Source organism: Prionailurus bengalensis, chromosome C1 (assembly GCF_016509475.1).
Source record: "Prionailurus bengalensis isolate Pbe53 chromosome C1, Fcat_Pben_1.1_paternal_pri, whole genome shotgun sequence".
Lineage (NCBI taxonomy): Eukaryota > Metazoa > Chordata > Mammalia > Carnivora > Felidae > Prionailurus > Prionailurus bengalensis.
In genome coordinates this window covers 62,215,511-62,229,255 of record NC_057345.1, presented here as the reverse complement: position 1 = coordinate 62,229,255, position 13,745 = coordinate 62,215,511, and the positions used below count along the sequence as shown (strand labels likewise).

The 13,745-nt window shown below is 35.7% G+C and overlaps 1 protein-coding gene across 1 annotated transcript in view; it reads right to left on the bottom strand.

Annotated features, from left to right (window-relative positions):
* Nucleotides 1-13,745, bottom strand: part of LOC122480639 (serine/threonine-protein kinase TNNI3K) — a 291,341-nt gene that overhangs the window by 189,035 nt on the left and 88,561 nt on the right. Inside the window, exons 6-7 of the mRNA XM_043575277.1 lie at nt 10,956-11,054; nt 4,736-4,874 (exon numbers count right to left, since the gene is read on the bottom strand). Of these exons, the coding sequence (XP_043431212.1) occupies nt 4,736-4,874; nt 10,956-11,054 (238 nt within the window). The remainder of the gene's footprint in view (nt 1-4,735; nt 4,875-10,955; nt 11,055-13,745) is intronic.

Sequence of the window (13,745 nt, the reverse complement as noted above, 5' to 3'; positions counted from 1 at the left end):
TGAATTTGATTACTTTGTTCATCTGTAGAAGGTATTTTATTCAAAATACAAAATAACAATCCTTAAAAAACCCATATGTTATCATTCTTATGTATCTATAATAAAAAGTATCCGTAGAATCAAAGAATTAAAGAAAAAAATGAAAGGATAGGAAAGAAAAGAAAGGGAAGGTAATGGTTAATTTAAAAAATGTGCAAATAGTTTATTACTACTTGTTGTTATAACTAACATTTAACATTTAATGAACACAGTCCTTGTAGCTGCTTTATTTGTAGACAATGATTCTTATTTTATTGTCCTGCAGATCTTAAGCCAAAGGGAAATCTTTAACAAAGTCGCTGAACTTCTCCTCCCATGGCCGTTATTGAAAAATAAATCTTTGAATCTTTTTTATTAATGAGTGGCTCAGAAGGACACCCTTGCTTCAGAAGAATGTTCCCGGTTATTTTGATTATCTTTCTTTTTATGCTACTTCTCCTTTGTTCACATTCTGTTGGAAGCCAGGAAAAGTCAATACCATGAGTCAATGCTTTACAACAGTAGGGAGTCCAGGGCAAGTGGAGGTCACATAAGAGTTCCTGAGGTCCAGAGGGGACATTGTAAAGCAGAGTGCAGCACAATTTTCCATTAATTCATAGTTTGCCTGTGGCCATCCCTAGCCCCACCCAACATTATTCTTCTCTAGTTCAATCAATAAACTTCAAAGTAGATTATCTACTTGGTGAATTACCAGCAGTGGCCTAGATGGTCTTCTCATCAAAGAAGAGATAAATACCAACCAAAGGAAGGAACAAGCCAGGAGATATCCAGATCAGACACAGAGTTTATATATACACATCTATATTTCTGCGTCAGTCATTGTGATCTACTTAGTTTTGTCTTGAGCCAATTTTCAGTGACCAAAAAACCCCTATATATCATTATATCTTGTCCAAGGGTAAGTGAATGTATGAATGATATTCTATTTGCTCTAATTTAGCATTTTATTGGGAGATTTAAATAAAGAAGAATTTCAACCAAAGAAGTAGATGTAAATAATTATTAGGAAAATATTTATCGCCTAGTGCTCTACTTCTGAAGAGAGCATGTGTTCAGTAAAGTCTTTTGAAAGAAAGATTAGGTAAATGGGTGGGTGGATGGGTGCTACTTCTTGCTTCTCTCTCCTTATTGATCTTAAAGATGAAATAAAAATTTCCATAGTAAACCAGCAATGTAAGTACTTCCCATTAGCTCTGTAAAACAACTCCCTAATGTATCTTAAACACATTTTAAATAACAAATCTGTGTAATAGCTCTGACAAGATATACTTTTAGAAATAAAATACTTCCTCTTACCGGCCATGCCCTAGAAATTTTTGTGATTTTATATAATATCCAGTTCCATGTGAAAGGAACTGTAGCATTTAATAGATGACAAAAAATTAATAAACTGAATTTAAAATTTTCGTTAAATTAAAAAAATTTTTTTAATGTTTTATTTATTGTTGAGACAGAAAGTGACAGAGCATGACCAGGGGAGGGGCAGAGAGAGAGGGAGACACAGAATCCGAAGCAGGCTCCAGGCTCTGAGCTGTCAGCACAGAGCCCGAAGCGGGGCTCGAACTCACAAACCGGGAGATCATGACCTGAGCCGAAGTTGGAGGCTAAACTGACTGAGCCACCCAGGCGCCCATCATTAATTTTTTTTTTAATGTTTATTTATTTTTGAGAGAGAGAGAGAGAGAGAGAGAGCGAGCAACCAGGGCACGGGGAGAGAGAGAGGAAGACACAGAATCTGCAGCAGGCTCCAGGCTCTGAGCTGTCAGCACATAGCCTGACACGGGGCTCTAACTCACGAACAGCGAGCTCATGACCTGAGCAGAAGTCAGAGGCTTAACTGACTGAGCCACCCAGGCACCCCCCATATTTAACTTTATTCAAATGATAAGTTGTGAGGACTCGATCACTACTTTCTTCTTATGGAGTCCAGAAACATTTTGACCTTTTCAATCTCATTCAATAAGCATTACATTTCTCCTTTTTGTTTTTCATTTTCCTAAGGGGTACAAAGAAAACTAGAGACTTGAAACATATATATGACTGAATAGGTCAGCCTCCCAAACATGCTAAACTGAAGAGGTTGCTTTCAGAATTACATGTTGGCTAATTTTGTAATCTGAATTTATTTTCATTTGTGACATTCTGTTACCATGGAAACATACTGTACATACCAGATTTCAAATTGTGCCCCTATTGGGGTCATTAATTTACTCTTCCTCTTATGTCCATTTACCACAGGCAAGGGCCAGATTTAAAATAAATCATCTGGAGGCTTAGCTACACTTTGGAATAAATGAACTAGCTGATAATAAATCCTGTGCAGTGTGCAGTAGCACAACAGATCTTCTGGCTTATTCTTTGCAATTGGTTGAAGTACAAAAGGGACTTAAATATCAAGTGTGTATTAGAAGGAAATAAAAATACATAAAAATCTGAGTCATGCTGTCTCTTGATATTTTAAATGATTGAGTAGAAAGCATGTAGTGCTTGTGTGAATCAGAAAGAAAGTGTTGAAAATTCTATCATATGATGCTGGTATGTAGGGGGAATACGGGTGCAATATTCATTTCAATGTCTTTTGTAAGAAAGGAACTTTGATCCTGGAGACATGCTGATCAATGATACTCATTTTGACACCACCGAGCTTTGGAGTTGCACAGAGGAATAAAAAGCTGAGGTTGGCATTGATAATAAAAGGAAAAAAGTGAGCTGTTCCTGACCCTTTGGAAGAGCGAGGCAGTTTCAAAAACACAATTATGTGTTCAGTGGTTCATACAGGTGTACCTCTGCCTATTCTAAACCAACAGAATCAAAGAGACTGCTTAAACAAGGTCTAAGGAACGGCATTCCTTGTATCCTGACAACACAGGTTATTTATGATAATGCTATAGAAGAAATACCTCCGTTATTACATACTGGCTCATAGAAAATGACACCAACTATGTTTCTCAAACTTTATGAAATAAAATAGCCCTCTTTCCAACATGGAAACTGGAAACTACCCTTGCCTCTTGCTCACTTGTCTCTGGAAGCCTTTGTGTTTTCCTTACATGTAGGTGAAAACATTGATTAGCTTTATGAACTGAATATTGATCTCAATTTTGGACCAAGGAACTGGCAGTTCTAGAGCTCTGACAACCTCGTCCTTTTGTAAATGTGCATCGTTTCTGCTGCAAAGGCCAGCAGCTCTTACAGCTGGGCTTTTAATTAGGTCTCTTGGGGGTCAATGGAAGAATGTTGGATGTGCCTGAGAGAATTTAATGACAAGATGTAACTCTAAGTGAATTTGTGTCAAAAAATAAAGTTTGTAAGGAAGAGAAAAAGTAAGAGAAAGGAAGAACTTTCTTCAACACTCTACTTTTAATCAATTTTCTAAAATTCATTTTGTTATTAAGAAAATTAAAAGTTGTGGGAAATTCTATTCTGTTAACCACATCCTAAAATCTTTCTGTGTATGCTAAAGCTTTTTTTCCTCCCATCCTGATCATGCTGTAATGTTGTTTCCACCATAAATAATAGTAATATCAAATATTGGGGAGGAAATGGGGAGCAACTGGAACTCTCATATACTGCTGGGGGAGTAAAAAATAGTACAGACACTTTGGAAAACTCTTTGAAATTTCCTAAAAAGTTAAACATGTGCATACAGAAATGCTACATACATGCACACACACTCTCATATACATACCCAAAAGACATAAATATATATGTTCACACACATACACACAAAATTGAATGAGAATGTTTCTGGCATCTACATTCATAAAAGCCAAACACTAGAAACATTCAAACATCCATTAGAAGGATGATGGATAAACAAATTGTAGAATATTCATATAATCTTTAGCAATAGAAAAGAACAAACTATGATTCATGCAACAACATGGATAAAAATTAAAATCATGTTGTCAGTCAAAAGAAGGCAGTCCCAAATTATATGAACTTCAAGAACAGAAAAACTAACCTATGGCAATAGAAGCCACAATATTGATTACCTTTTGTTGTTAAAGCTATTTACTAAGAAGAGAGCACAAGGGAACTTTCCAGAGTTCAATTGTCTTTTCTTTTCTTTTTTTTAATCTTTATTTATTTTTGAGAGAGAGAGAGACAGTGTGAGTTGGGGGGAGGTGGGGAGGGGCCAGAGAGAGAGGGAGACACAGAATCTGATGCAGGCTGACAGCACAGAGCCCAACGCAGGGCTCAAGCTCATGGACAAGTGAAATCATGACCTGAGCCAAAGTTGGAGGCTTAACCGACTGAGCCACCCAGGCGCCCCCCCCACCCAGAATTTAATTTTCTATATTAAAATGTTCTATATCTCGATCTGGGTGGTTTTGCATGAATTTATCAATGACAAATATTCCCTTAAGTCAATATTCACTTAATTGCTATATGCAAGTTTTACCTCAATTAAGAAACATATTAGTGAAAAATAACAAAATAAGAATGATTTGTCTAGAAAAAAACCTTAGTTTTCTTGAAGTATCTAATATATTAAGAATTGAACTAAAATGTATAAAAAGGATTAACATATAGATTCATTATTATATTAAAATAATAAATTATGATTTGTGAAACAAATTAGCATATGCAATTAATCAGCTTCAGGGTTATTCACTACTAAATAAGGAAAATGCAAGTAAAAACTATACATAAAGTAGAAGATAGCAAAAGTGTTCTAAACATATAATCTTACCATCTGCTTTGCTGCCTTCTTCCATCAAGAGTTTTGCAATATTAAAGAATCCTTTTGCAGATGCAAGGTGGAGGGGCCTATCTCCAACTTCACCACTTACATTTACATCAGCACCAAATTTCAAAAGAAGGCGGGTTACCTAAAGGATCCATTCATTTGAAATTAGTATCAAAAGTCAAACAATAAAGCAAAGCTTTCAAAAATATGGAAGAAGACATATCATTAAATACTTCTCTTAGATTATTTTTACCTGAAAATAACAGCAAATCTTAACTAAATTGGCCTAGATAAGGCCTAGATAAATAAGGAATTCATTATTGAATCACCTCACAAGAAGTCAAAAACTGGAGCAATCTCAAGGTTGGATCTTCAGTGTACATAAATAATCCTCTCTAAAGTCACTCATATTCTGCCCTGAACTGCCTTTTCCAAAGCTGTCTTTTGGCTAAAGCTAGCAGTATTTACTTGATTCTTCATTTTCACAACAACTCCATGCATAGGTCACTGATGGCCATCTTGTTACCGGAGTTCTGGGTTCTTTTCTGAATTTATGAATAAATGGGACATAGCTGAACTATCAGCATCGTCCTCAATTAGCTGAGATCCACACCCAAAGGAAGAGAGAGAGATGGAATGTTATTCAACTTAGGAGTCTTCCAGGGATTGTTACAGGTAATTCATAGGATTTCTTTAAATTATTTATAATATCTACTTATTACTTACTATTAATCATAATTAATTATTATACTACTTATTATACTACTTATTTATAATAAGTAATATATTAAATAATAATATTACTTATTACTTATATATCTTCTTACTACTTATCATTTCCAAGTAATTTCTCCAAATCTGACACTGTCTCGTCTGGGAATTGCAGAAGTCATTATAATGATCTCAAGAGGTAAATTAGAGGTAAGTTTGTGCCATCAAAATAACAGTTATGGGAGAAGCCCTCAACTGACCTGACACTTAAGTGTTACCATAAAAGTGAATTCAAACTCTAAAACTATTTTGGCTTTCTATGTGGCAGCAAACAGACATGTCTTGAACAGAAAACTGTCAAGAATATGGTACATATTTGATAGAAATTCTAGGCAAAAAATAATTAGCAGTATGGGATGTAGAAAAACATCCTATTGAGTGTAGTAGGTAAAGAACAAGGGTTCTGAAGTCCGGCTTCTTTTTATTAGCTATGTCACTTTTAATAAATTATATGACCTTTCAAAACTTCAGTTTATTCATTGCTGAAATGGGAATCACAATAGTTCTACTTCATAGAGTTGTTATGAGGATTAAATAAGTTATTACATGTAAAGCACTTACGAAAGTGTCTGGTACTCATTAAATATTAGCAGAAGTGGTAGCACAAATGTGTAATGTGTATTTTATCCATTTGTTGGCTAATGGGCAGACCAATACTTAATTCAGGAGAAATTGGAGCAGTAAAAGTTAGTCTCAAGAACTGTGCATTCCTAAGCAGATACTTCCATTTACAAAGACTCCATAAATTCTGATTATGTGACTTTATAATGGACAACTTTAAACTATATTTGGAATCGATTGCCTATTAAGCACTATTATTATATACCTAGGAAATATTGCTCTTGATCCAAAACATCTACTCTTCCACTTAAAAATAAGTAAATAAACAAATGGCAAGGAACATGGAACATTAGGCACATTTATATATCGAAAGTACCATTCTCCTGTCAGCATATTTTAGCAAATGACAATAGCATCCATAAATTACTTATGTGCTGTCTTTGCACACAGAAAGTGAGTCCCTTATCATAAAAAGGCCATCCACATTTTAGCATAATTTTATAAGACTGTGACTATATATTCAGGGAAAGTAAACAAATTTAGCTCTCCATCCAACATGCATAGAAGCTCTTTATATTTCTGTGGGTGAGGAGGTTAATCACCAAAGAGGATGACTCTACAAATAATATGCATTGTGTATATCCTGTTTCTGCCTAAAGTCAGAAAAGTACGGATTTTTTTCATCATCTGGGCTTTTAGACCCTGTACTTTCAAAAGCATTTTCAGTGCCCAGCTCTCCAGTACACTCCAGTGCACTTTGAGCAGCACATCAAATGAAATGAGAAATCTTTCCTAGCTATAGGTCACGCTTCACAGGTCTGAGAGTGTCCAAGCATATGCCAGCTAGCAAAGAAATAAAGGCACAATGACTAGAAGAGCACAGAGACACAAGTAAGTTTGATTTTTAACTTGGGATCCTGAGGCAGTGCAATGGCATGACCTCTACAAAGGTAAAAAGGTATAATTTTACTCCATAATTGAGTAAGACTAGAGATGTAGAGATATAAAGTGAGGAAGAGTGAAAATGGGATGTGAAAAGAAGAGTTAAGTTTTGGTTATCCAATTACATTTGTTATTTCTGTTTTATTTGGGTCAGTTTAGTTTCCTAAGGATAGCTAATTGGCGATGTTTGAAAGTAGCACATACAAATTTTGTCTTTCAATATGTTAAGGTTAAAATCAATGGGCTTATCTTGTCCTGGGAGGTATGTCACATAGGGTTTCTTTTCTGGAGACAATTTGATTTTTAACTCATTAGGCATTAACCTCTTTAGAAAACAGTTTGACCATTCCGTAAGATGTTAAACATAGTGTTAACACATGAGCCATCAATTCCACTCTTAGATGTACCCAAGAGAAATGCAAACAGATGTCCATATCAAAACTTGTACACGATGTGGGTATGGGCCGGGGAAGGGCAGAAATGGGTGAAATAGATAAAGGAGATTAAGAACATGCTTATCTTGTTGAGAACTCAGAAATGTATAGAATTGTTGAATCATCATATCATACACCCAAAACTAACATAACACTGTATGTTAATCATATGTGAATAAAAAAAAATTTGAATGTTCAAAGCACCATATTCAAAATAGCCAAAAAATGGAAAAAATACAAATATCCATCAACTGATGAATGGATAAATAAAACCTGGCATATCCATACAACAAAATAGTATGCTACACTAAAAAGCAAGGAGGTACTGGTATAACACTATAAAGTTGATGAATCTTTTTTTTTTTTATGTTTATCCATTTTCTGAGAGACATAGCGTGAGTGGGGGAAGTGCAGAGAGGGAAACACAGAATCAGAAGCAGGCTCCAGGCTCCAAGCCATCAGCACAGAGCCCAACACCAGGCTCAAACTCAAAAACCGTGATATCATGACCTGAGCTGAAGTGGGCTGCTTAACTGACTGAGTAACACAGGTGTCCCTAAAGTTGATGAATCTTAAAAACGTTGTGCTAAGTGAAAGAAGTCAGTCACAAAAGACCATGTATTGTATGACTGCATTTATAGGGAGTCTCCAGAAGGTAAATCTATAGAAACAGAAAGAATATTCGTATTTTCCTCAGGCTGGAAGAAAGAGGTTGGGAAGAAGGTGGAAGTAAGTGTTGTTTCTGGGGGTAATGGCTTCATTCAATTAATTGTGATGATGGTTGTGCAACTCTGAATATACTAAAGCCATTGAATTACACAATTTAAACTGATGATTTATATCTTTTTTTAATATAAAATTTATTGCCAAATTGGTTTCCATACAACACCCAGTACTCATCCCAACAGGTGCCCTCCTCAATGCCCATCACCCACCCACCCCCACTCTCCCACCCCCCATCAACCCTCAGTTTATTCTCAGTTTTTAAGAGTCTCTTATGGTTTGGCTCTCTCCCTCTCTAAGTTTTTTTTTTTCCTTCCCCTTTCCCATGGTCTTCTGTTAAGTTTCTCAGGATCCACATAAGAGTGAAAACATATGATATCTGTCTTTCTCTGTATGACTTATTTCACTTAGCATAACACTCTCCAGTTCCATCCACATTGCTACAAAAGGCCATATTTCATTCTTTCTCATTGCCAAGTAGTATTCCATTGTGTATATAAACCACAATTTCTTTATATCTCAATAAAGTTGTTAACAATTTAAAAAAAATCAATGCACTTGGGAGTTAGAGCACTAGGCCTTGAATAACTAGCCCTACCCCTCAAGCAAATTTCCTCGACTTTCTGATTTGTCTCACTGATAGAAAACAAATAAGAAGAGGCTCTTAGGTACAACAGAATAACTATAGGCTTTGGGATCAGACAGACCTGAATATGTATTCCAGATCTTCTGATTAACTGTGTGACTCTGGCATGTTACTTGACCTGAGTGAGCTCATGCATATCATTGGCAAGAGGGGGAAAATAATAGTTAACTTTAGGATTAACTATTAATCCTAAAGGATTAATGTGGAAAAATCACACACACACAAAATAATCCACATAAACTTCCTATCCCATTGTATGAGCTCACTCACATGGTAACTCATTAAGTTCATTAGGTTTCCGTGAAGGTCAAATGAAACTATTCATTGAATGAAGGCACACTATAAACTTTAAAGCATTCTATATTTATTATTATTTTATTACAGAATATCAAATTTTAAAATAATTACCTGTTATATAATTACATATCTAAAGCAAATTATATTTAAAGCACATTCAGTGATTTTTTTTATTTTTTATTTATTTTTATTTTTATTTTTAATTTTTTAATATAACTTATTGTCAAGTTGGCTAACATACAGTGTATATAGCATGCTCTTGGTTTTAAGGGTACATTCCTGTGATTCATCACTTACATACAACACTCAGTGCTCATCCTAACAAGTGCCCTCCTCAATGCCCATCACCCATTTTCGCTTCACCCCTGGCCCCCCATCAATCCTCGCTTTGTTCTCTGTATTTAAGAGTCTCTTATGGTTTGCTTCCTTCCCTCTCTGTTTGTAACTATTTTGCCCCCTTCCCTTCCCCCATGATCTTTTGTTAAGTTTCTCAAGTTCCACATATGAGTGAAAACATATGATATCTGTCTTTCTCTGACTGACTTATTTCACTTAGCATAATACCCTCCAGTTCCATCCACGTTGTTGCAAATGGCAGGATTTCATTCTTCCTCATTGCCAAGTAGTATTCCATTGTATATATAAGTATTTTTTTAATGTTTATTATTTTTGAGAGAGAGAGAGAGAGAGACAGTATGAATGGGGGAGGGGCAGAAAGAGAGGGAGACACAGAATCCAAAGCAGTCACCAGGCTCTGTCTGAGCTGTCAGCACTATGCCCGATGAAGGGCTGGAACTCACAGACCGCGAGATCATGACCTGAGCTGAAGTTGGATGCTTAACTGACTGAGCCACCCAGGCGCCCCTAGCGACTGTTTTTTAAATTTTTCTAGGTTATTCCATGTATTAATTTCCCACTGCTGCAAATCACCACAAATTTATTGGATTAAAACAGCACAGATTATTCTCTAAAAGTTCTGGTGTTCAGAAGTCTAAAACCAAGGTGTTGGCAGGTTGTATTCCTTCTGGAGGCTTTCATTTCCTTGCATTTTCAGCTTCTACAGGCTGCCTGCATTCCTTAGCTTGTTACCCCTTCTAGCATCACTTTAACCTCTTACATTCACTGACACTTAGGTTTCCTGCTCCTTATTATAAAGAACCCTTGTGATTATATCAGGTCCACCCAGATAATGCCAGCCTAATTTCCCCAACTCGAGATCTTTAACTTGATCACATCTGCTAAATCCTTTTTAGGGTAACATTCACAGGTTCTGAAAATTATAGCATGAACATATTTTGGGGGATATTTTCAGTCTACCACATTCCAGGACAGTAGAAAAAAAAGAAGCCCAGTTTTTGAAAGACACATTTTTTCATAAAGGAAGGTCTTTATGATTTGTTTTATTGTTATTGCACTAGTATCATCATAGTGACAGTTATTGAGAATTTGCCAAACACTTGAAATTAATATCTCATCATATCCACAACCCTATGGGTAGGCACTATTAATATTTTCTCCATTTTACAGATGAAGAAACTGAAGATCAGGGAGATGATATAATCTACACATGGTCACAAAGCTAGGAATTTTTCAAATACAGGCTGGGTGATTCCTGGGAGTGTACACTTACTGTAGTGCCTCCCTTGGGTACTGAAACAGTTAGTGAAAATGAATCACTTGGCAGGTGCAATGTTTCTATGCATCTATCAGATCCTAAAGGTGGAACTGATGATAATATGGCAAAAGTAATACAAAGGATAGCTTAAATATTCCTTCTTTGAGGCTAGGGCAGTTCCACAAAAGCCTGGAATGGTTCCCCAGCCTTTGGAAATCCTACCATCAGACATACCTGTTCATGTCCATAGTATGCTGCAATGTGCAATGGAGTGAAAAAAACTGCATCTTGAACGTTGACATTTGCGCCATGTTGCAGCAGGACATCAGCAACCTGGACAAGAAAGAGAGCTCAGGTAAGACCTTTATTTGGGGCATCTGCCTATCAAAATTCATTTTACAACCACCAGGTACAACTCTTCTTCAGGAATCACCATCCAGGATGAGTTTTCTTCCATCTCCCTTCTCTGAAATCTCCAATGGCTGCTTTTGTACAGAAAATGAAGACCAAATCCCTTACTGTGGCTTCCAAAGTTCTCCTCAATCTGGCATTATCCTTTAAATGTATTTCCCATTATTCTCTTTCTTAAACTCAATAATGTAGTAAGATTGCATTCCATTTCCTGCTCCTTTGAGTCTTTGATCACATCATTTCCTCAGCCAGGAATTATCTGCTGCCCAATCTACAGATATTTAAACCCAAGCTAATTACCTTCTACTCCCAGTTTTCTTTGATTTTCCTCCCTTCATTGCCAACTGACTTTCTGAATTTGTCTTCCTTCTTCTTAAATCTCATGTAACTTTCTTTCATGCCACATAGAACATAGAAAAATTATATACATGTCTTTTCATCTCTACTAAAGAATAAATCCTTTCAGGACAAAATACATCACATTCATCTTTATAATCCTACCCTGGCATGTTTCCATGCAAATAGTAATCATTCCAAAGCATTTATTGAATGAATGAGTGAATGGGTGAGTGAATGAATGAATGAGCAAGTAAATAACACTACCAGGAGCTGTTGGGCAACTGTCTTCATGGAAAATTACAGATTGCCAACAAATCTGCTAGCCCTTCAGATTTCTTCTCCTCTCAAAGATCTATCTCTATGTCTCACTTCTCTGGAAAATTGTTTAGAATCATTTCCTTCAGATGCACTCATGTTTATTGTAGATTTTCCTAATGCACTATCTATTTGTCATGTGGTAAAATAATATACATTTGGGAAATTTTTCAAAAGTCTGTTAGACTTAGGAGAGAAAACAGGAAGATAAGATCTAAAAGCTCAAAGGACTTATGTTCTAACAACTCTTCTGTTCCAATAAACAAATTGTGTCCTTAGTCAAGTTTCCTTTCCTGTTTGAATCATAGCCTTTCAGAACTGGAGAGGCACCATGGACAGACATTACGTATTAAGCCCCTATGTTTGAAAGAGAAAGAAATTGAAAATGAGAGGAAGTAGAAAATTTCTCAAAGTCATGGAGCAATTGTCAGCACAGAAATGAATCTTTAGGCTCTTGCTTAAGCTTTGTGTCTGAGTGCTCCATAGTTTTAAATAGTTCATTCACTCTATCATCCATTTATTCATGCATCAATACACAATTTATTGAGCATGTATGAGCTAAAGCTGTGTTGTTTTACATGTTTATTCTCAAAATTTATTCAATCACTAGAATAACATTAGAAGTGATTGACATACAAAAAAGGAATTCTTGTTGGGCCATTTGAAATTTCTGCTGGGTTCAAAAATATAAACAGGTGTATAGGCTTCTATACATTCCCAGAATAATGCTTTTGATGATATTTGGGTATTGCTAACTAATGATCCATAGAATACATAATGTATACAATGAATTGTTTTTCTAATAACAAATCAAAAGCACAGTTAATATTTAATATTTATTGAGGATATATTATGTGTCAGACCCTGCACTAAGTGCATAAATGGTAACCGGAGTGTCCTGTTTCACACAAAACACAGAAATATAGGTGCTACTCTTCCATTTTAAAGGTGAAGAAACTAAGTCTCATGAACTTAGTTAACTTCCTACAGCTAGTAAAGGGCAGAACCGGAATTCAAATCTAGGTTCCCATTGATTTTAAACATTTTCCATCAGGCTCCTCCTGTGACCTTGACCTCATTAAGGCTAACCTTTAAGTAAATGAACTGACTCAAACCCAGATGAGAGGAAACTTTCTCTCAGTAGAAGCTCTGTAGATTCAGCTTGGAAATGAATACCAGAGCCATTTATACAAAGCGTGTCATATCTTAGACTTCACATGCCTGAGAGTTCAATCTTAGGAACCTTTACAGAAGGTCACAAAAGATCAAGTAAATGAAGCTTTTTACAATTTCTCTTATTTTAAATATAGCATAAAATAAAGTAGACAGCATGCATTTTTATTGTAATAGGGACTCTCCAATGTTAACATATAGAGCCAATTTCTTAGGCATGGTTCCAGAACTTACTTTCATTTTAAAAGATAACAGCTCTTAGGCTTCAATAAATGGTCCAAAGCAAACTTTTTTCCTCCTAAGTTTGCACTTATCCAGTCATTCAGAAGGTCAATCTTTTGGCTGAAACTTCATTAATTATGGAGTGCTGGCCTTCTGAGAAACTGTCAAAATGTAAGCCTTAATGCAACCACACAGAGTCATTATTGAACTGTAGGCTTTATTTAGTTTGTTTTAAATTTAAGGAAATATTTAACTATTGAGAGCAATGTACATTGGAATTATCTGAAAAATGTTATATGTTACTTATATGAGTAGAATGCACTTATTGATTTTTATGACTTTTGGAATCATATGGGGAGAGTATCTCTTGGCATATGTGATATGGCATATATTATGGGAATGTAATGTATTGTGATGTACAAATATGTCTGTCATGTGGCTAAGACAAATACACTTGTATTAGCATTTAGCCTGGAACATATATGTATCAGATCACTTTATCCATGCTTCCCTTCTCTTGAACTTGAAAAAGTTGGTAAAGCAATTTCACTTGCTTTCTACTAC